Source organism: Talpa europaea (genome assembly GCF_964194135.1).
Source record: "Talpa europaea genome assembly, chromosome: 7".
Classification (NCBI taxonomy): Eukaryota; Metazoa; Chordata; class Mammalia; order Eulipotyphla; family Talpidae; genus Talpa; species Talpa europaea.
The window spans coordinates 83390097-83414313 of NC_140074.1; the positions used below are offsets into that span (position 1 = coordinate 83390097).

At 35.9% G+C, this 24217-nt stretch overlaps 1 protein-coding gene across 1 annotated transcript in view; it reads left to right on the forward strand.

The window, feature by feature from the left end:
* NLK (nemo like kinase) overlaps nt 1–24217 on the forward strand; it is a gene marked incomplete at both ends in the record, with an annotated part of 148921 nt that overhangs the window by 103608 nt on the left and 21096 nt on the right. Inside the window, 3 exons of the mRNA XM_084237354.1 lie at nt 17636–17742; nt 19168–19253; nt 22733–22942. Of these exons, the coding sequence (XP_084093480.1) occupies nt 17636–17742; nt 19168–19253; nt 22733–22942 (403 nt within the window). The remainder of the gene's footprint in view (nt 1–17635; nt 17743–19167; nt 19254–22732; nt 22943–24217) is intronic.

Sequence of the window (24217 nt, forward strand, 5' to 3'; positions counted from 1 at the left end):
ATCAATCTCTATTATAAGATCAATTACATATATTAGCATAAATGTATTTTCATTATTTCCAGTTTCCTTATTTTTCCTTTTTTTAAAAAAGATTTATTTATTTATGCATACAAGAACTAGGGTACAGGCCAGAGATGGAGGGGTGGGGAGGGCGGTGAGAGGATTCACCAGAGACAGAGTGAGGAACAGAACAGGCAGATTGACTGAAACACACTGCTGAGGGGGGCAGCAGGCGAGTCAGGAGAGGGCTGCTGTGCCATGTGGGTAGCTCCCTGGCCGGGGATCGAACTCGTGGTGCAGTGGCTGCGGATAGCTTTGTAGGTTGTGTCTTAACCCCTTGCTCCACCAGAGAGGCCTAGTTTCCTTATTTTTCTACAAAATTTTAGGCATCTGATTTCTATTTGTGGGTCCATCATAGTAGCTCTAATTAAATAGCAATATGAAACAGTGCTAGTACTAGGTGTTAGAAAGTGGGCGATGTGAAGAAATGTAAAAGGCTGATACCCTTTTTTCCAGGTTTTATTGAGCTAATATTGACATTTATATCTTGGTAGAGTACAGATCCCTTTAAATGAGCACCATTTAAATTTTTCTCTTTGTAACTGCCATAAATATTACTCTTAAACAGACTTCTCAGCTATGTCTCTCTTAGGTTCTTTCTTTTGCTAGATTCTTGTTCTATGTATATTTTGAATTCTCTCTGCCCTCCATAACCATTCCTTTTAATAGCTTAGTTTTTTTTTTTTTAATCTTCCAGCAAAAATGAATTTTAGTGGTAATGGGTAACAGTAGGTAGGTAGAAAAGCATCTATAGCTAGGCATGTTGAGAGGCTTGCCCTCCCTTAGAATGCTGTTTGTGGTTTTTATACAACTGGTATCAGTCTGCTCTTGGGTTTTAATGACATAATTCTTGTAGCTTTACAGACTGGAGTAAATTGCTCCAATATTCTGTTGGACAGAAGGTCATTTGAAAGCAGATTGTCTGGACATATAAGAAAGTTTTTCAGACCTGTTAAGGGTTATGTGTCTCATTTGAGGGCTTATTGTCTCTTAGAGAAATTGTTAACATTTTTTATATTGACAATAAGATGATGATGCAACTGACATAAGTGATATGTACATCCTTTATCCTCTGAGTAAATTAAGAGGTAATTGAAGAATTTGGCCCTTTTCATCATGAATTTTAAAAATTGGAAAAGAAAAATGTTTCTAATCTAATTAGAGCCTTTTCTTTCAAATACCCTTTTTCATATGCAGAAAAAATCGTGACTGTTCTAATTCTTCCATTTGACATCTCTTTCTTGGCTCTTATACCAGGATATGTGCATTTTCTTTGGAGGGTAGAAGATTGTTAACACCAGACTCTACCATCTGCATTTGACAGAAACACAACTTGCCTTTGCGTTCTCTAGGGCACTTTGGAAAAAAGAGAGCTGAGGTTTGAAATAGCATTATTTTCTCTAGGATGCTTTTTCTACTTATTGCATCTGTGGTTATAGCCTTAGTTACTAGGACTCAGACAACAGAAGTTTCTGAGCTATAACAGAGATAATGACAGCTTCCGTTTCACCCCCAACCCCTGCTGCCCCTGTGATAAAATTGATTTTTTTTAGTCAGTTTTAAATTGCAAATTAAAGGGAGTTTTAATTTTCCTAATTTTTGATATACCAGAAAACAAACTGATTGCCTTAAAAAGAAAAGGAATTTGCCTTTGCCTGGGAAAGAGATTGTTGTATTCAAACATTTTAACAACGTGACCTTTCCATTGATTTCTATAGAGAAGCACAGGCAGGCTTCAGAAAAGGTCAGTGATTCTAATTGAAGCACACACTGATTTTTTTCTAGTTGCAAAGGCGCCCATGCTTTTTGTTGCAAAGAAGATGATGAGATTTAGGGCTGACCATTTGTTATAAGAGAAAGCAATTTTCTGTGTGATACATTGCTGTTTTTCTTTCACATGGAAAGCATTGTTTGAATTCAACAATATCCATAAACCAGATTTTCATTATCTATGCCATTTAATGCCCTCATTTTTATTTCAGAGGCAGTTACATATCTAAGATCTAGGTTGAAACTTCCCTTCTCTTGGGCCATATTTTTGTAGAAAAAGATAGTATTTAACTTCACATATTTATGGTTTTAGGGTTTTCTTTCAAACAGAAATGGCAGGATTTCAGAATCAATGAATTATGTTTTAACTTGGACTTTTCATGTAAGAGAACCAGTGGCTTGGGGAGCCAGAGTGGGAATCTCCATGCTACAGTTTATTAAACCACACATTTACTGAATCATTTTGGAAAAATCATCTGACTCTTATTTGTTTCAACATGTATCACACAAAGGTGAAGATTATTAAATATATATATTGCTGGCCAATATGGTGCCTACTTAAATATTTAATACTGAAAGATTCCTTTTTTAAAATCTGGTTTTGTGTCGGTTTCTTTCCAGTGTGAAATGGAAGAAAGAATGATCTAGTTGCATTAGCTGAAGTCAGTAAAGGTTGTGTAGGGATTAAAATTGTGTTTTCAGAGCTTTTGGCCCATGTTTATTCTGTAGGAAATAATTTGATATGACCAGTTCTCCATTTTCTTCCAGCTAAACCAGTTAAATACCCTTATTTTGCTTTCTGAAGACTTTTAGCACATCATTAATATTTTTCACATGACTAGTTCTGAATTCTAGATGGCAAGTTTTTGAATCTGATAGGTATTTTTCACATAGAATCTTATCACAGATTTTTACACATATACACAGTTTGGGCTGTCCAGTATGATTAGTGCTCCATTGTTAAAGTGTTTACTTAACGGTGCTTCCTTTTGACATATTTGCACAATATTTTATCATCAAATAGCAAGCATTTATTCCTAATAGTATAAATTCCCTCTGTTCTAATTGACTCCAGAAACTGTAATGAATCAGTTTTGTTTTTTCACTTTTGCCTGAGAGTGGGAAGTGATCTATTTCATAAACTGGTTGACAGGCCCAAACATGGGAATGTGGAAAAATGACCCTCGTGCCATATTCTTAGATTGTTTTATTAAGAAAATGAGCCCTTAAGCGCTCCCTTTCTTCTCCATACCAAGCTTGGTGGCTCCTCCAGTACATGTTCTTGGTATTGGATCCTAAGTAGCAGCACACTAAAATCGGTCCCCTTCTCCATTCCTCCTGCTAGCCATACTCTCATCATCCCTTACACCTCCTGCCTGGCAGTAGAAGTCTTGAGTTCAGCGACTTACTATCACATCATGAAACAAAAACAAGGTCCTTATCCCTTTTTATTTCAAAATCCTTATGATTATGTTATGATTAGTTCAGGGCTTGCATAGTCAGCATTCTGTTAGCTGACATAATCAAATGAAAATCTATTGAGGTGGCAAAGAACTTGAAAGTCTGCCTAGTTTTAAATCAACTTAGCCTCTGTGATCTTGGGCAAGTTACTAACCTCTCCTCAGTTTCCTGGCGAATAAAATGAGAAGAATAATAGTACCTATCTCAGGCCCCCCTGGTGGTGCAAGGGGTTAAGTCTCAGCACTATGACGCTTTCAGCAGTCACTGCAACTTGAGTTCAATCCCCAGCCAGGGAGCCAACTCACATGGCACAGCAGACCTCTCCTGTCTCGCCCGCTGCTACCCTCAGCAGTGTATTTCAGTAGATCCTCCTGTTCTGCTCCCTACTCTGTCTCTGGTGATCCTCTCACCCCCACACCTCTGGCCTACACCCCAGCTCTTGTATGCATGAATAAATAAATCTTTTTAAAAAAAATAAATAATAGTACCTATCTCACAGAGTTATTTTGAGGATTAAATTGTTGGGATAGACAGACAGACTGACTTATTAGAACAGTCTCTGACACTATATGCTGTAAAAGTAGTAAGGGAAGGCCTTATGGAGGAGTTAGAACTTAGTGTAGTTGAAAGATATTAGAACCCTTGTGAACTTTCAGATGCAAACAGTGTGTCAAGCCAACTTTTACCAACAGATGGCATTAGCATGTACTCATCACAGACAAATGGGCTTTCGTAATGGTCTGTCAGAAACCTGGTGCATTTATAGAGAGGATTTTAAAAATACAAGATTTGGTTTCGTTTTTGGTCTATTCCTTTTTCTTGTTTCTTTTTATTCACATGAGTGAAATCATCCAGTTAATGAGGAATGGGTTGTTAACCTGAGTACCTCGTCATCCCTTACCTCCTCTTCCCAGAAAATACATTCAACACACAACTTGCTAGCACCTCCAGACCCTCCATCCATACTACATTCACATTATATCTTTTTTTACTGCTTTTTCCAATTACCTTTATCAAACCTTTATTACTAATTATAATGATTAACTTAGTTTTTTCAGCCTGCCAGCTCAAGAACTACTCTCCTTTATGTCCTGTAATAGTAGTCACATCTCCTAGAAGTAGTCCCTTCCTGTATGCATAAAGAGTACCTAGTTTTAGTGTACTATCAAATCCTGAGGTGTTTCAAAGAACTGTTTAATTCACAGTTGGAATTTTTTCCCCCTCTGCCTTGAAAGAGAGTCGCATAGTTGGAGCAACTTATTCACACCAGCTCTTTGAAACACCTGTGTTTCATGAAGCCAAAAATAAATAAATAAATAATCTAAAGCTTGATTCTAGTCTTTTCACCTTTCCATTAAAAATTAAATATATCTCTAAAACTTCCCAGCTGGTGGGAATGAAATGCTGTCAGGCCTCCCAACTATTAGAGGGTAATATTGAATAACAACAAAGCCACACCTAATTTGAGCTGCTGAAAAGCCTTATAATACCATTATCATTCTGCTGAGCTCTTTAACCTTCTGATTATTAGCCTCTTGACACATCTAATTCAGATGTGAGGGTTTAAAGAAGCTCAAACAACTATTTATATGATCTTTTTGTCATATCCCACTGTTACGACTTTATTTCTATTTTATAAGGTTGGTAGACACCAGGAGGTATGTGTTACATGGAGACCTAGAAGTTTCAGAAGCCACTAAATATGACCTTCCTTAATTGGAGGATGTGGGGAAGCAGTGGGACCTTTTAGCTACTTCATACACCAGCTGAGTCTCCTGCTACCAACTCAATTTATTTGAGAGCAATACTTCAGGGAACTTAATAAATCTACAGCACATAAGCATAAATCTGCATTTTAGCAAGAATACTATTTATTTGTGTACTACTTATATAGATTGGTTTTATGCATATTATATGAATGTCATTATTAAGTATTAAGAGCACTGAATTATACAATTGGTGATAAGTTTAATAATTACATTTTTTTTAACAGTCTTTTTCTCCTATTGATACATCACCTAGAGATGGCAGAAGAACCAGATGGTAGAAAATACAATCAGGCAGAAATGGCATTTTTCCAAAGGAAATATGATCTTCATGAACCAAGCAAAATGACTTTGGGGGGGGGGAGGGTGGAGAGGTGTGTATTAGGTATTTAAAATATAATGTTATGGGATACGAATCTGTTAGCTATTTTTTTACCACTCTGAGCTTATAACTGAGAAACCTTTCAGGTTACTAGAAGCCCTTTAGCAAAACCAGGAGTCCCCAGTGTGAAGGTTCTTAGAGTCTCACAGAGATTAGCACTTTTAATTACTCCCTTGAGTTTCTATTTTGTCCAAAACCAACCCTAAGTTTCTCAAAACTATGCCCTACTTGGCCAAAGAATTTTTTCCCCTCATATGAAGGAATTTGACCATCATGAGCATACTGGATTTTGGTGTCAAAAAACTGCAGGAAACCCCATTAATAACAAGTGAATAAAATTTTTCTTTTCAGTGATGATATCCCTTTGAAATGGCCTCATCGTTCCTTTTAAGATCACAGTAGCTTTAAAGAACTGTTTAAATGTGTTGCCTGTTTTGTGTTCTTTATTTACTTAAATTCTTTTGGGTTTTTTTTCCCATGGGTTGGGGAGGGGGTGTTGGTAAGAAATAAGAACACAATCATACTTTTTGGCAAAGGTCATGGACTTTGATGTTGACAATCCTGAGTTCAAATCCTGATTCACCCCCAGACCTTTTACTAATTTTTTGACACTGAAAAAATTGATTTGGTACTCCTTCCTGAGCCTTGTTTTCCTCAGTGATAAATGGAGATAATATTTTTCCTTCAAAGACTGTTGCAAAGAATAAATGAATAAATGTATGTGGGGCATTTGGCACAGAGCCTGGCATATTGATGTTTAATAAACAATATCCTTCCTCCCATCATGATGATGATGGTGATAGCTACTGCATAATCCCTGTTACCTGTGTGCCAAGCATTTATGTAATTCACATAAACATCTGAACTCTAGCAGCAGGCCTGCGTAAGGTACCATTGTGCCTATTTTATGAATGCACAAACAACCCAGAGAAATATTTAACACTACACTGCCTTCTACTGACTACATCCCTTTAACTCCTCATTTTAAAAATCAACTTCCTGGCCTTTTCTCTCTTCTGAAGTAGAATTATTTTGTTCACCTTTTTTTCTGAAGTTAACTAACTTCATCTTTGAAAGACAGCACAAGGTAAACAGAGGCTAGGATCTATCAGGAGAAACCAGCTCTGCTGCATATGAGAATCATAATAGGACCTCTTAAGAGTAGTTAGGAATAAATGAGGAAAAATAAATTTAAAACAGTGGTTAACACAAAGTCTCAATAAATTTCAGCTATTTTCCAGTCAACTTTTGTTGTCATTACATAAAATTGTACATAGCAATTTTGCTTCTTTTCTTGATTTTTATATAACTACCTTAGTTTTGTTTGTTTTTTTTAACCTCTTGAATGTTGTCTCGCCCTCAGCCATCTTTTTCTCTGTGTTGTCATTGAGTTAGCATGTTCTCTATACCCCACTTGGTACCCAGTCAGTATGTATTGATGCTAATGATGATTGTAAAACAAAGATGGCTGTTGGCACCAGTCCAGCAGCCTCAAGATGGTTTAAGTAATCATGACTTCGTAAAAACAGAAAAGGACTCAATCATCTTATTCATAATTGAAGGTCAGAATTTGATGTCAGCATTTGTTTCTGTGGTGATTGTGTTGCTTTTTCCACAGAATTACCTTTGACAGTTGGAGTATTCAGGCTTCCTGGCATGAGGCTGATTATCATGCATTCTTAAATTAACTCCTAAATAGATGCAGCATCACAGAGGTGGGTTAAACAAATATTGATCATAGTACAGATTTGTTTTAATTGGAGCAAGAGGTCAGAGGCAGCTTACCACTGAGGTGTAACTGGCTGCCAGGCTCTCGATAGTTTCCTAGCCATCTTGCCCATATTCCTTTTTCAATCAAAGAAAATTATACAATAGTTTTTAAATTAAAAATAGCCCTCTCTTTTCTCTGCTTTTCTGGTATCTCTAATATATTCTCTCCTTACCACCTTGATCCTCAGACTATTTCTTACTTTTTTTGCTTTTCCTGGCTTCAAACTCTGTCCTCCATGAATACATCCCCTTCTGCAGCAACCTTTGTGGGAGACTAGCATTATTCTAAAAAAAATGTATGTCACTTAGGTTGAATTTATACCCTGATCATGGTAATGTGCTTCCATAATTTTACATCCCATAATGGCGAGTTGCTTCCATAATTGTCATATCCAAATTTTTACTTAATTATTTACTTTAAATTGATCTAACAGTTTACAGCACTGTATATATATTTTAGGGGTATAAGTTCACAGCTATTCAAATGTATATTACCATACCATACCCACCACCACGAGAGCACCAGTAACCTTCCATCACAGTCAGTTGGCTTCCTTCCCCCTTTGCTCCCCCTAACCCCCTGCGGCCCTCATTCTTGTAGTCTGGTATCAAGGATTTGTTTTGGGTTTGGTTTGGTTTGGTTTTTGGTCTATTCCTTTTTCTTGTTTCTTAATATTCACATGAGTGAAATCATTCAGTATTTTTCTCTTTATTTCACTTAGCATGATCCCCTCCAGTTCCATCCATCTTGTCTCACATGATAAGACTACATCTTTTTTTTTTATAGGGGAGTAGTATTCCTTTGTGTATGTATACATCTTTATCCAGTTATCTGTCATTGGGCACTTAAGTTGTTTCCATAATGTGGCTGTTGCAAATAGTGCTGCAGTGACGATAGAGTGCATATATTCCTTCAAATTAGTGTTTTTATGTTCTTCAAATGTCTGGACATTTGAGGATATGATAGGAACAAAAGTTTAATTAGGAAAAAAAAAACTTTGAGCAAAGAAAAAGGAGATTATAACTATCTAATTATTCCCAAATTTATATTTTTAACTTAGCCCTCCCACTAAAGGTCTTTTCTAATTTCTAGCATTCTGTAGTTCAGACCCCTCTCTTTCCCCCATTTTATTATCAAAAGCTTCCAGCCCAGACTTTTATCCTACTGCACACAAAACGTTAGTTCTGATCCCTGCTCAATATAGATAGATAGATACACACTCAGAGAAATGCTAATGTTTAAGTTCTCTTCATCAATTAAAAAATTTGACGGTATACAACAAAGAGTCTATGATGCATAGTACAGGAAAGTATTTGTCAATTTTAAATTTGTAATTTGACTAAGGAAGAATAGAAGGAATAAGATGAACAACGTGAATATTCAAGAGCAGGAAAAAGACAAGCAGAGATTGAGGTAGAAAAACTTGCCTCTTTGTTTTTTTTAAACTTTGTATTATTTTTCTGTTGTTGGCAAGAGGAGTTTTATTATTTGGCTGGTCAACCTGGTTTTCTTTCACCCCCCAGTCTGTCTCTGTTACATGGGATTAGTCACAAAAAAGGTGAACCTGCACCAGTGACAGAACCAAGACAAAATTTAGGTATTAGAAGTGATTGAGTACTTGAATTAGATTTGGGCAGTAGTTCAGCCATCTTTGGATTCTTTTCCCTCTCAAAGGAAAAACTCAAAAAGAAGATAATCATTCTTCAGAATAACTTGTGAGAATTCATGGAGATAATTCATATAAAGTATTTTAAAAGTGCTGGCACAATGTGAGAACTCAATAAATGTTCATTGTTTTTGCTTTTATTATTTCTCATGTGTTTTTTATTTAAATTTTTTTAACATGAACCATTTAAGAAACCAAATCTAAGTCTGTATACAAGTGTTTTTACAGATATAGATAAATTGCCAATTAGCAAGTGCATCTGATTTAGAAACTCATTAGGAACTAAAAAAAATCTTTTTTTCTTGATGGTTTCTCACATGTTTCACTAAAGGTGTAAGTCTCTGTAGTTATTAGAATTTAGCAACACTAATAATTCAGAGACCTATATCTTTAGAAGAATATCTCTTGTTTATACTACTTTGTTCTCTTATTTTTGTTGGCTATGTGATGGCAATTCTGGCATATTCGATTCCAAAGCAGTTCTTTAGGAGCTTGATGAGATTAACAGCTATACCATTGTTGTAATCTTTGAGTGATTCTACTATAATTGCTTGTTTAATTGCCTACCTCTCTTGTTAGTCTACACACTTAATGAGAGCAGATATACTCTTTTCCACCGTTATATTTTAAATGGCTGGAACAGTACTACTACTGAGAGTATTTGTTGAAAAAATGAAGAGTGACTTCCCATTTCAAAACATACTGCAAGGGAGGAATTATAAAAACTGCCTCATGTAATGCAGTATTGAATTTCTGATTTTTGCTTGAAACCTGGTTTTTTGGGACATGTAAGAAGTGACAATCTCATGAATTTCATTTTCTCTCTTAACAGTAAACAAAGAGAGGCAATATTTCTTAGAAAGGGTTAAACTTCAGAAATACTACAACCCAAGTTTAAATCTAAGCCCTGTGTCAACTGCTTAACCTCTCCCAGCCTGGGTGTGCTCATCTCTCAAAATAGCAATGGTTACAAATTTGGTATTATGAGGTGTATATGATAAAGTGATGCATAAAGTGGCACGGAGTTTCAACAAAATTTAGCTTTCCTTTGTCCTCCTCATAGCATATAATTAAAAATAATTCAGCTTTTCTTTATTTCAAAGTATTCTGCATACTGTAATATTTGATTAAGAAATGGTAATAGTAGGCAAACTTCCTTTGAAGGCAACTTGGTAAGATGGAAAGAGCCCTTGACCAGGAGTCAGGAAACCTAAGGTAGTTCTGGCAGTTTGCAGACAGTGAATGTGACCTTGGTAAATCACATAACCTCCTCTAGCCTGAGTTTGTGTTTGTGTTAAGTGATAGTCCCCAGTGACTAATATTTGAGAAAGCAGCAAAAAGATAATTTTACACCCAGTTATAAAGATCCTTCTAAAGTGTCAGTACTCTCTCCCTCTCTCTTTCTCTTTCTCTCACACACACACCCACACAAAGAATTAACTCTAAAACAACACACAAACACTGTTATTTCTCTTGGGCACTTGAGACATCCGAACCGAACCACCATATCCCACCCCTTTGCATTTATAATTGTTAATTTGCATCATTCGTTTTTCTGAAGCAAATCAGTACATTTTGAAATCCATATTTCATGGAGCTACTTAACTAATTGCTGCAATCAGCAGCAATTTATTTTATAGCAGGGCTGTTCAAATCACTGAGGTTGGCATACCAAGCACAGTGTGTTTTTTACAACCATATTTTTAATAATGAGTTTTAATAGGAGAACACAGTTAATTTATTAATATTCTCCTGAAAGCCCTAACTTTGGTCTTAAATTTTATTCTTACCCAATGGTAACTTAAAAGGAAAAGTCTTTGACCCTTGGGTGCACCAGCTGTTAGAGAAACAGTCCCATTTGAAAGGACCAAGACAGGGAAAGAGCACCTTGTTTTCTCTCTTGTTTGGAGACCCTCATTAAATTACTCAGAAACAATAATCAGATAGCTGCTGCTCACGTTAATGGCACCTCTGAGTCCCTGTCAAGAGAGCTTTACTTAATGTGCAACAGACCTGGAGTGATGCAGGTGCCTTTTCAGACCCTCATTTAATTTAAGCTGCTTTAGTTGGCATGGCAACTAGTTGAGACATCTGGGAAACATTATGCTGGGGATTGAGACTTCAGAGGGTTTCTGCTAGAGCACAGCAGACACCTTATCATAAAGTGGTGTATGTTGCTTCTAAATTCCTGCAGCTGTATTGTAAAATCTTCAAATTCAAGTATTGTATTTTTCCAGAGAAAGTGTTTAAAGGTTGGCCTGGTTATTGACTTGTTTTCTAGGAAGAAAAACTGCTTTACTCATGGAGTGGAAAATGGATTTCCCCCAAAAAAAGTTTGCTTTGCTAAACTAAAGCTTGAAAAAACTTATTCCCTATAGATATTCACTTTTTAAAAAAATCATACACTTAAATTTTTTCAGTCCTTTATGTTTGAAACCACTAGAGGAGGGAAAATATGTCTGCACAAAGGTAAACAGAATGGTAAAGGTGGACTGGGCAACATCTGTGTGGTTTTGCCCTGGGCATTCTGGTAAGGCTAGAGCTTATTAACTTAGCCCCATTTTTTTTAACCCAACCTATCATCTTCTCAAGAAGTGGTATGAAAGTAGCACTCTTTTAAAAACTCTTTGCTTAGATATTATAGCAAAAGGTTGAAGGAAAGGCTTTTCAACTTCACAGGTCTTATTTGTCGTTAGCAGAGAGAAAACCTCTGGTTTATGTTTCATAAGAAATTTCTAAGTCCTATTAGCATAGAGGAATTGACTTACCATTTGAAATCATTCTCTTTATTCATAGTATGAACACCTTTTTGATTTTTGGTAATTTTTTATAACAGCTCTGTGTTAGATTAACTAAGTGAAATCATTTCATTGGTCAAATATAGTCCAGTATTACCAGTTCAGATCTGTTGGGTTTAGGGTGGACCACACAATGATCAGTCAATATGTTTTATAATGCTAAATGCAATGTAAGAATTTTTTTTCTGAAATGAATAATTATTTATAAAGTAACTTATTAGAACAGTATCCATTCCAGCCAGTTGGTTTTCCTTTTCATCTCTCTTTGAAAATGTAGTTACTGTTAGAAGAAAGCATATGACTTTATTTCATACTTATTCTCTGTTTTTGGCTTTTCTATCAGTTTGTTCCTTTTATAAGTCAAAGCAAGATTTTTCAAGTGCCAGCACTATGGATTCAACCTGATAACTTGAAAATTAAGATGTTTTCTCTCTGTTGCTTGCATGCATAACCAACTGTCACTACTAAGAGTAAAGATTCTGGCATCACAAGTTGGCTGCCAGTTTTAGAGATATGTGAGGCAGAATGGAATAGATCCTACTTCACTTCTACACAGAATTTTTCAGTCCTACCAGAAACAAAAAATTGATTGACATCCCATGCAGTTAAGTGTTTTATACTCTCTTAAGGAATTTTCCCTGCCCTGAGTCAAACCTCAAGTTGACAACATAAAGATGGCAATTGTGGAGGTTTTCTGGTTTCATTTTGTTGGTTGATATTTTTTCCCCCTGTGTAGTGTGTCTTTGTTTTTGTCCCTTGAGATTTCTAGAACCAATACAACTCAAGAATATTGGGACTTCAGATTAAGGCTTAATGGTACAAGTAGAAGTTTTTCCCTGTCTCTGTCCTAGAATTTCCTAGTGGGAAATTTTTTCTTCAGTATGTACAAGAGGGTTAATATCCTTAAAATGCAAAGTGCTCTTACAGATAAACACTATTAATATAATAGAAGAATAAGCAAAGAATAGGATCTCTCTCTTCTCTCTTTCTCTGTTTCTTTATCTCTCTCACACATATCTGACCAATAAACAAGTTGAAAACAGCTAGAGGTAGTACACAAATCTTTATTACCAGTTCTTACTATAGTAGCCTTAAAATGTCAGTAAAGAGTTAACACAAATTAGAAGAGGGAGAGACCTATGCTAGAAGTAGTGAAAACTCAGAAACATCTGAGGGGTTGGCTTGTTTTTCCTTGTTACAGAACATCACAAGACTCAGGAATTAGAGGTATCTCAGAGATACAAGTAGACCCAAACATAGGATTGATTTTTATAAGTGTATAAAAAGTGAAAATTTCAGATCTTCCTTATTCTATAGAAGACTAAAGCTTGATTCCATGGACATACTGAGCCTTTCCCCCACTTGTACAGAGCCCTGGCAGCCTGACCTGTGTCTTCCAAGATGGAAGTTTAAAGGACATTTTCTGGAGAAATGGATTAACCCAAGGGAGAGGATCTATACATAATTAAGGATTCCTCATGAAACTGGGGCCTCCCTGGTGATGCAGGGGTTAAAGACAGTGCTATCAAGCTATTGCCAGCCACTGCAGCATGAGTTTGAATCCCCAACCAACCAAGGAGATGACCCACATGGCGCAGCAGACCTCTCCTGTCTCGCCCGCTGCTCTCCTCAGTAGTGTATCTCAGTACATCTGCCTATTCTGCTCCCCACTCCATCTCTGGTGAATTCTCTCACCACCACCACCACCCCACCACCACCCCCACACACATCTGGCCTACACCCCAGCTCTTGTATGCATAAATAAATAAATCAATCTTTAAAAAAAAAGAAAAAGATTCCTTATGAAACAGCTGTAGAGCTCTGAGCCCTCTTACAGAGCTCCATTACATTCAAACAGTAATAACCTGAAGGTCCACTGGTAGAGCGTTGTTTTCAATCGTGACATTACATAAAATGGAATGCTATTTAAAATACACAAAAGTAGGGACAATAGTATAATTATCATATCCCACATCAACAATTATCTATCATTTTACAAAACTCATTTTCTCTATCCCTTGCTTTTGAGAGGGAGGGAAATGAATACTGGAGTGTTTTCAAATGGATCCTAAACCTTGCCTTATTTCACCTATAAGTACTGAAATGTGCATTTCTTATTGATAAGGACCTTAAAAATATAACTATTGTGTCATTATTCCTTATTATCCCAAGGCTTTATGTCCCTTTTTTCCTTGCCTTTTTTTTTCATTGATTTGTTGCAAAAAATTTTCCCAAAGAATGATCACATTGTATGTTTGGCTGATTGTTTCTTCATGTCCCTAGTTTTTTTTTAATTCCCCTAATCTACACTGGTTAAAACTAGAGGATTCGTTATATTGAGGTTTTCTTTAGACATGATGAATACTTGTAGACAGTGGTGTGCTATAATAACATGGACCTAATATCTCATCCCACATTAAGTTTTGTGCTGCTAAGATTGAGTGGTGGATTGAGGTAACATTAGTCTTATCTTATCCCTTTCAAATGGTTTTAATAGCCATTAATAATTAGTGCTAGAGTCGTGATATCATAGAGGTTCAAAACTGATATTTCCACTAACCTATCATTGTGTGTTTTGTATTTATTAGCTGGAATTCTATAAAAGAACACAGTTAAACAACAAAATAGTAATCACGTGAGGTGTATGAATAGGTTAATTAACTGGTTTGTAATAATTTCATAATATGACTTGATATGTTGTACACCATAAAAATATACAATCTTGTCAATTATAACTCAATAAAGAACACACAATGAGCAATTTGTATATTTTATTACATTTTTTAAATATAACTTAGAAAAGATAAAGTCAAATTGGTGATTACTTTATAGTCAAATCCAAGTTTTACTACTATATAGCCTTAGACAGGTTACTTACCATCTGTAGCCTCGGTTTCCTCATCTGTAACTCTTTGTCGGATTTCTTTGCTGATATGTTTAAATACTTCATAGAGTAGCTTGTACCCAGCTGGTGCTTGGTGTACATTCATTCATTCATTCATTCATTTATAGGGGACTTGCTGTGTCCATGTGTTATTTCTGGGAGTTTGTGATAGACTTGTGGGAGGGGTGGATCCCTTGCCCTCATGGAGCAGGCCTGGGGTGACAGACAAAAACATAAGTATTATGTAGGAAAAGTACTAAAGAAAAATAGGGCTGTGTGAAAACATTAATGATTAGCTGAGGATTGTGAAGGGCAGTTTTAGAGTGGTCAAGGTAAGGCTCAATAGAAAGATAAGACTCAAGCAAAAACACAAAGGAGGTGAAAGAGATAGCCAAGCAGATGTCTGCGAAGCACAGTCCTGGCAGAGGGAACAACTGGAGTAAAGGCCTAATGTGTCTAGCATGTTAAGAAAATAGCAAGCAGAAAAGTTATAGGAGAAGAGGTCAAAAAAGTTAAGCCAGATCATTTATGTCCCTATAAGGTCATTTTAAGAACTTTGACTTTTACTCTAAGTGAAATAACTTTTGGAAAAGAGTGATATAATCTGGTTTTTCTAAAAGACCTTTCTTTGAAATGAACCCAGAAAATATAACAAATTGATTAATATAGTCATAGGTAAATGTATGCTAAAAGCAAATATGGTTAAGTGTAGAACCTAGGTAATGGGTATATATAGTGGTGGTCATTGAATTTTTAAGAGAAAACATTTAAAACCATTAAGAAGAAAACTTGAATCTAACCCTTACAATTGAGATTTATAATTTAATCAATATGTCATTTATAGAATTATCTTAATACATATCTGACACATCTCAGAACTGTCCCTTAAGGAAATCGTATGTGCCAGATCGTATTTCCTCACTAAAGTAGAATCTTAATAGTCAAACCTAAAATAAAAAATCATACCTAAGAGTATAAAAACCTTAAAAATTATACTTTCTATAGAATAAAGTAGTTGTCAATATGGAGACAAAAAATGGGGTCTTGAGCCAGGGTGGACATAAAAGTGGTCTAATTCCATGACTAATTACTGAAAGAACCAATAGGATTTTTCTGGTGGGTTGGAGGTGTGGTGGAAGAGAAAGCTGAAGGATCACTCTGAGGTGTGTGGTTTGTGGTATAAGCAACTTGGGGACAAAATAGCGTTGCTATGGGAAAGCCTGCAGCCAGAAGGCTTTTGGTGAGGGGAAAGATGGAAAATACAAGTTTGGGCATGTGAGTTTAAGATGCCAGTTAGCATCCAATGGAAATGATGAATATTTTGATGTGCATGACTGGACTAGAGAAAGATGGGAGTCAATAGCATAGATCTTATTTGAAGTCATGGGGCTGGATCCAGTCAAAAGAGAGTAAGTGTGGAATGAAAAGATAAAGCTCTCCCTGGCATTTCAGCATTAAGTGGTTGGAGAAGAAAAGAGAACCAACAAAGGAGAATAGAGAAGGAAAGTCAACACTTGGATGGCCTAGATGCTTGCCCGGGGGCAGGGGTGAGGTTGAGGGGGTTCTCAGGGAGGAGGGCTTTCCAACTGTGTGTCTAGTGCTATCAACTATTAATTATTCTTCCTGCTCCCAAATTGTTCCTTTTCCTACTTATTTTTGCTAAAACATTTAGAAATGTTTATAAATCATCACTTACTGCAAGATACTCTTTAAAACTCATAAAAATAATATCCAGAGCCTAACAGCACTTTTTAAAAATTTATTGTAAGATTTAAAGGCAGACTCCTTCACATCTTTGTTTTTATGTGCCTAACATTTACCCTTGCAGTGATCATGTAAGTGCTAAAACAAGAGTCCCAGGACCCTCTTAGTTCATTTATCACTAGTGCTAAGTACCTTTTGACTACAGCTGCCCTTGAGATGGCCTCTCTCTACAGCTAGCTGTGGTACAGGACTAACTATATAGTACATGACATGTTTTATAGGGTGTCAAATGGATTGTCTTTTCAAAAGGTTCCATAATATTTCTCTGAAAGAAAAAAGTTAGGCTCTAAGGAAAATGCCTAGAGAGCAAAATAGCTGCAGTCCAACAGTAAACACTGCCGATTTTTGTCCTACCTTTTCCTGCTTTCAGATACCCAGGGCTTAGGAGGCCTTAGGTTATTCAGACAGAATGAATGTGAAACTAACAAAGCATCAAAAGAATTTGAAGTCCGGAGGAACCTCTTTAAATGAAGGACCCTTGTGTTAAGGAAGGTTATACTTAAATCATTAAACTCATCCAAACTTGTGTTGAGTTCTTAACCGGAGACAGGAAATAAGATATAAAGCGGTTTTATTCTAGATATAGCAGAAGACAATACATTTTCAAGAAATCTGAATTCTCTGTTGCTCCCAAGCCCCAGCCTTTGATCATTTGCCATGTATTGATTGAGCAAAACCTGGAGGATATAATAGGCTACAAAGCAGATATACAAAATTTAATCAAAGAAGTAAGTTGTTAAGAATTGTGCAGAGACTTGGATTCAAATGAAACATTTTACACATTTTCAGGAGTGTCATACTTCGTAAAGTAGCTTTATGTTGCTGTCGTTGAGTTGACGACAAGGTTGTCTTCTTTTTCATTAACTTGGTGCTGTGGTGGCCAGGGTTTAACCCTCTCTTACTTGAATTGTAAGGATGCCACAGTAACAAGTCTGAGGACACCCTGAAATTGCTTGGTCTTCACAGTCTTCCTGGCCTGGCAATGATTTCAAATGTTTGCCCTTATTTTTCTCTTATATAATGGTGGTTATAAGGAAGTCACTTTATTGTTTACTTCTGCTAATTTTTAAATATGTAAATTCTTTAATTTTGGCATTGTTGTGTTTTTGCTTTTTTGGTTTGTTTGTCCTTGGGGTTTTGTTTTTGTTTTTGTTTTGTGAGGGCTGGAATTCTCACCTATATCATGCTGTCCAGCTTTCTTTTGCTAAGCTTTTTCCAGCCTTAAGAATCGAACTTACTCTTTAGACCTGGTACCTCCTTTGAGGGGATTGGAGGCTGAAATCTCTGAACTCTCCTTAACTTAAAACCTCAAGATACGTTGTCACAGAATTGATGCAGAGTGACCTACATAAAATTATCGTCTCTCCTCAACCACTCAGCTCAGATCATGTCAAAGTTTTTCTTTATCAGATTTTGCGAGGTAAGATGAAGAAAAACATAGTGTCACTGTATAAATGAAATGTTTTGCTTTTCATTTGAATTTTAACGTGATCTTCCAAGGCTTTCTTTTTCCCTTAAAGACCTTTGACCAAGGTATAGTTTATAATCTCTATACTTGATGTAAGATACATGATGTTAAGAGGCTATTAAGGGTGACCAAAATGGTCTTATTTTCACTGATAGAGGAGAAAGCCTTGTCTAATTCATTAGGCAGTTGGATGGGTTAATCTAGGGAGGCAAATAAGCAGGATAATTGGTCAGGCAGGTTAATTTGCCACAAAATTTCCACTAAACAAACTAGTATGATATGTGGCTGATATGATAACTAAATTAAAAAGTAACTGTGTCCCCTATGGATGACATCCATTCTGCAAGCCAGCAGCCAGTAAGTGGGCGTGGACAGAGTGTTGACTTTCATACCTGAGTCCACCTCTAGAAAGACGAAATGACTCTTAAAGCCACAGCGTGAAAGAAGACTAATTAAAAATCGCCAGTCAAATAATTATTTAAACTGGCTCATTAGAGAACACTGACTTGATTGAGTAGTGGTTTGGGCCAGCATTGTTAGCACTTCTGGCTATTGGGTGTATCCTTCAGAATATTGGTATTGAAGTGGAGAATTATTTAAAGCTGAAACAGCTTTTTTACCTAGTAAATACTTTTTCCCCTCACACTCACAGGATTCAGGAAATTAAGATATTCTTTATAAAGATTGAAAATATCTGCCAAAAATATTAAAATATATACAATGTTAAAACTAGAAAGTTCACCTCTCATATATTTACTGATATTCAGGGATCGGGGGGGATAGAAAAAATACCAGATCATTTTTTGTGCTTGTAAAAAAATATGATTTGCTATATTTTATTCAAAATATGATGTAGTGCCTCCCATCATTTAATATGTCAAAAATACTTTTAAATTAATGAATTACCCTTAGGATTCTCAATGGTGGTGAATGCTACTGACAGACCTGAGTATCTTTTTTGAGTTTGTCTCATCAAGAAAAGTCTGACCTGGGAAAGACTTCCTGTTGGTTAACGGGAACTATTTTGTTGGAGCAGGCTCAGAATCACAGGTTGAGAATATCAGTAGCATAGCTGCAGTAGCCTCAATTATGAAGCAATTCAGTGGTATTGGTATGGTTACCCTTAACTCCAGTACCTGGAAAGCTTAAGCCAAAATAATATTTTTAATTGTAGGCATTGTCTCTTAATTGTGCAAATCTTTGATGATACTTATTTTACTATTAAAAAAATGATTGTTTAGGTAGGATTAAGTAAAGCTTTTAATTATATTTATTATGTAGTTATTCGGGGAATAATTTTAAATTCTGTACTCTGTTTCTAAGGTTTTCCCCAAGTCACAAGGAATTAAATATCTGTGATTAAATCTGTTATTTCAGGTTTGAAGTATCTCCATTCAGCTGGCATTTTACATCGAGACATTAAGCCAGGGAATCTCCTTGTGAACAGCAACTGTGTTCTAAAGGTAGTTTTTCAGTTTATTTAAATACCTGAGAAAAAAGTCAGAATGTCAAGGCAGGTTTAAGAGCAATGTGTTTTGTGAAAGAAATAGTATTTTATTTTCATCACCCTACCAAAAATTAATGAACCACTTTTCTCTAGCAGTATCACTAGTCATGGCCATAGTAACTGATTTGTAACCTTGGCTCTTGATTTCATGATATTTTGTATATGTTTTGAGAACAATGAAATCAGAGTTATAATATGACTGGAAAAAATATAGAGAAGGTGTTCTTATTGTTCCATTATTAAAGTATACATCAGGGCCTCCCCGGTGGCGCAGCGGTTGAGCGCTGGGTTGCGAAGCTGCCCGCGGCCTCTGCGGCACCGGTTCGATCCCCGGCTGCTCCCCGGCCACCGGAGGAGGATCCCACATGGTGCGCAGACCTCTCCTGCCACCCGCTGCTCCCCTCAGCAGTGTACTTCGGTCCTTCTGCCTGCTCTGCTCCCCACTCTGGCTCTGGTGAATTCTCTCACCCTTCCGCGCTTCTGACTGTACCCAGTGCATGTATGAACAGAACAAACAAAAAAAAATAAATAAATAAAGTATACATCAGAAAATATATCAGCAGACCAGTAAGCTTCTGTGCTTACAGAAGCTTGACTTCTAAGAAGACTGTGTTTTTACAAAATAGACCCTTTTATATGCTGCTTGAGTGAGGTAGTAAAGTAGGGAAGTAAAAACACTTTAAAGTGAAAATACTAATGGGGAAAATGGTCCGAGGTATTACCATTATACCTGTATTATGTCGTAGCCAATCCTCCATTATTCCTCTAAAGGGAAATTGATTGTAGGGTTAATTACAGTTAGTAGCCCCCAAATCTCAAGGCATTGATTTCAGTTTTACTTTCCCTCCAATTAAATACCCCCTTGTCTTTTCTTACAGTGACTCACAAGTAGCAAAATCCTCATATGCGCATGCCACCCCGACCCTAATAGAGAAAATTCTACTATATTTTACCCCATCATTGAAATTAGAAGTAAGGGCCCTCCTAATGCCAAGTCATCTCTGTGTAAATAAATTAAAATTTCACATATTTTATAGGTGGTTACAGTATTGTACAGTGCTTCAAGACTATAGCAAATATTCTTCACATTTCAACAGATATTTGAAAAAGAAAAGAACTGTTTTTTTTTAATGTTGCTTACTTTAAAAGTAATCAAGGCTGCCATTACTTCTTAGCTTATTGGCAGTTACATTTAACATTAGAACTAAGTGTATAAATGGATTTCATTTTTTATTTTAAATGCTTTCCTTAAACTGTGAGCCAATTTTCTTTAAAAGCCGATGTGTTATACTGCTTTTGCATAAAGATTCTCCCTTCATTATAGCCTTGAAGAACTTTATTCCCATTTTGACTCTAAAAGGATTTTTAAGCCTGTTTTTTATATATATATATTCTCTGAAAACAATACACATTGTAGTTCAGTCTTTTGTTTCCACAGAGAAAGTAATTGTCCCCCAAATCCACTAAAGTAAATATTCCGTCTTTAGGTCATTGATTTCATTCCCCTGCCACCTTTTCACTTTTTAAGAGAACTGCAACCTAGCCCCATATCCCATTTTAACTTTTAAAAAATTTCAACAAAGTAGCAATCTTGCCATTGGGAATTTTTATCTCTGCTCATACCAAATCAGTTTTAGAATAGTTTTAGCCAGTGTCTTTTATTTTGGTTTCTGGTTGGATGACATCACAAAGCATTTTGCGTAGAACCTGTTATGATTGATATCATTACTACGTGAAGTCCATTTTCCAAATTGTTTGTTATGGTATTTTTAACCTCTGGATACATGAATGAGTAACTAAAAGAGAATGTATTTATGAATAAACAACATGTAGATCAGAACATTTTTAAATTTCCCTCTGCTTCTTTGACTTATCTTAGCAGCAGCCTACTTTTAAAAGTCAGCATAGACACCTGGCTAAAGACACTTAATTTTCTTTCTTCAAATGTTTAAATTTAACAAAAATAATTATATCAAAACATTTCTTTTACATTGGTATCTTTTCATATTGTGCATATATTTTGTTTCTATTAAGAGAATAATTTTACTGGAATCTCAATATCTTTTTGGTTACCTGAACATATAAATTTCATTGTGTTTAGCTCCCAGATAAATTGCCAAAAATGACTCTAGATCAGACTGATTTTTTAAAAGCAAAGAACTTGTTTATAACAATTTTTTTGTTGTTGGTTGGGTGGTTGGCTTTTTCAATATACTGTAAATGAAAGAAACACAAGAAAGTGAGTTTAAGTTCTTTCCTTTGGCTTCGTTTTGGTTAAAAAAAAAGATGTCCTAAGAATTCATGGCCAAGTAATAGGGTTTTAAAATTGTTATTTAAACATTAGCCTTTGGAAGGATTTGATAAACAACTTATGCTTTTTGTTCCTTTTTAGTATGGTTTTTCTGTGTATTCTGAAAGTTGTTACTTTATTTTTAAGTTTTCAAGATGTTGACTTCACACTGATTCATGCCCACATACAAACATAAGTTCATCTAATATGACCAGACATAGCAGAATCAGCCCAGAGGGAGGATTGCCAAAAATTAGGGGTAAAATTTGCTCTTTTAAAGCAGTGGTTTTCTAACATTTTTTAAGTCACCAGAACCTTAGTTGCTGGTTGTCGTGGTGCTGCTGCTGCTGGGTACTAATAGCTCACCTTGCAATATGAGGATACTTTTCAGTTAAACAGAAATAGCAGGATTTAATCCTCCTGCATATAAATTAACCAGCCTTTCTCATTTACCTCTATGTGTCCAGATTCTAGCATGCTTTCTAAAGCATACAGGCACTCAGTTATTTATGGCATGAAAATGAATTAATAGTAGCATTGGTATTCTGCAGTATGCTACATTTTGACATATTCACACATTTGAATGTGAGTTAGTATTTTAAGTATGTAGATAGATACATGTAAATTTTACATAAAATGTTTTAGGGAGCTCCCGAAGTACCTCCACAGAAATGGATCCAGCAGGACTCAATTTGAAACTGATAGTTTTAAAAGAATTTTACTGTGTATATGCTGTAAAGTTAGTGAACATAGTCAGTTCAAGAGGTCTTTAAGATACATCTCTTTTATCATTATCTTCCTCAATAAACCAACCTTGAAAATATTTTGGTTTGTCCATTAAACTTAGAAATATGCTTCCAGTTGTGGTTTTGGTTTTGGTTTAGTTATCAACTGAAAAGAGATTAAAGATGAGAAGAATGATTTTAAGATACATCATTTTATACAGCTATGGAAGTTTGAGGCTTTTCTCGCTAATCCAGATAAAATCAAATATATATTAACACATATATTCTTCCTGTAGCATTGAAAGCTTTTCAATGTTCAAATTTCTATAAAGGCTTTAATTTTTTGTTGTCTTATTTTACTTTCCCATTTGTAATTATATTTGTCTGCTTGACAATATTTTGATAATCTTTTCTATTTAGATTTGTGATTTTGGTTTGGCCAGAGTGGAAGAATTAGATGAATCCCGTCATATGACTCAGGAAGTTGTTACTCAGTATTATCGGGCTCCAGAAATCCTGATGGGCAGCCGTCATTACAGCAATGCTATTGACATCTGGTCTGTCGGATGTATCTTTGCAGAACTACTAGGACGAAGAATACTGTTTCAGGCACAGAGTCCCATTCAGCAGGTATGACTTCACTTTAGGCTTTAGTAGTTTCCAATTCAGTTTTAGATTTTTTTTTTTTTTAAGATTTATTTTTATTTATTTATTTATTTATTTATACAAGCACTGGGTACAGTAGAAGCGCGGGAGGGTGAGAGAATTCACCAGAGTCAGAGAGGAGAGCAGAACAGGCAGACTGATGAAGTACACTGCGGAGGGAAGCAGCAGGCGGCAGGAGAGGTCTGCACGCCATGTGGGACCCTCACCCGGTGGCCGGGGTTCGAACTGGCACTGCGGAGGCTGCGGGCAGCCTTGCAACACAGTGCTCAACGGCTGCTCCACCAGGGAAGCCCCAGTTTTAGATTTAAAGGAAATTCCATCATGCACACATGCCCAAGGCTTATTCATAGTGTACTCTCTTTTAGCAAATTGAGGTTCACTTAACATTCAGAAAGTTATGAAGTTGAAGATCACAGAGAGATTCCTTTTGTAACTTAACAAGCCTTTTGGAGAGCATGTTGACTTGATTGCATGTACCTATGTGTTTTGCACCACTATAACCTTTAGTTGCTACAGGGTCTTTCTTCTTTCTAACTGAATTAGACTGATATAAAAATTTATTTGGTTACTAATGTACTTGTGCTTTGTGTTTAGAGTATAAATTTTGATTGTTAATTTCTTTAAATCTGAACATTTAGAAATATTTCTAACCTGTATTATTGGGCTAGAATACTTAAATGTGGCAGAGAACATCAGAAACTAATTAAAATGTAATTTTAGGAAAGCATGATACTTTGGTATTATAGCTAATTCATTACTACACATGTTTCATGTGATCATTCCTAGCTATCTTTTATTCATAAACTTTAATAATATTGTTTGCATGAGAATAATGTAATAATGATGTGCTCTCAGCCTGTGTAATCAAATCCTAGCTCTGCCACTTTATCCGTTAAATCCTAAGCAGGTTACTTAACCTCTCTGTTCCTCTTTATTTGCTTGTTAATTCTTTGGTGTCTAAAACTTTCTGAGGATTGTGGTATATATTAAATCGAGTAGTAAAGTCAAAACAAGGTACCATCATAAATGTTGGCAGTTATGATAATGCACCAGGATGCTAAGTATATGGCAATAAATAAGGCAAAGTTAGTTCTTGCTTTTGTAAAACTTTCACATGAGACAGAAAATAAGCATACAAATAAATATAAATGTAATCAATCCTAAGTAATGGTAAATTCTATGAAGAAAAATTAAACTAGGTTAGGGATAGAGGATGAGGATGGAGCAGAGCAGTGCTAA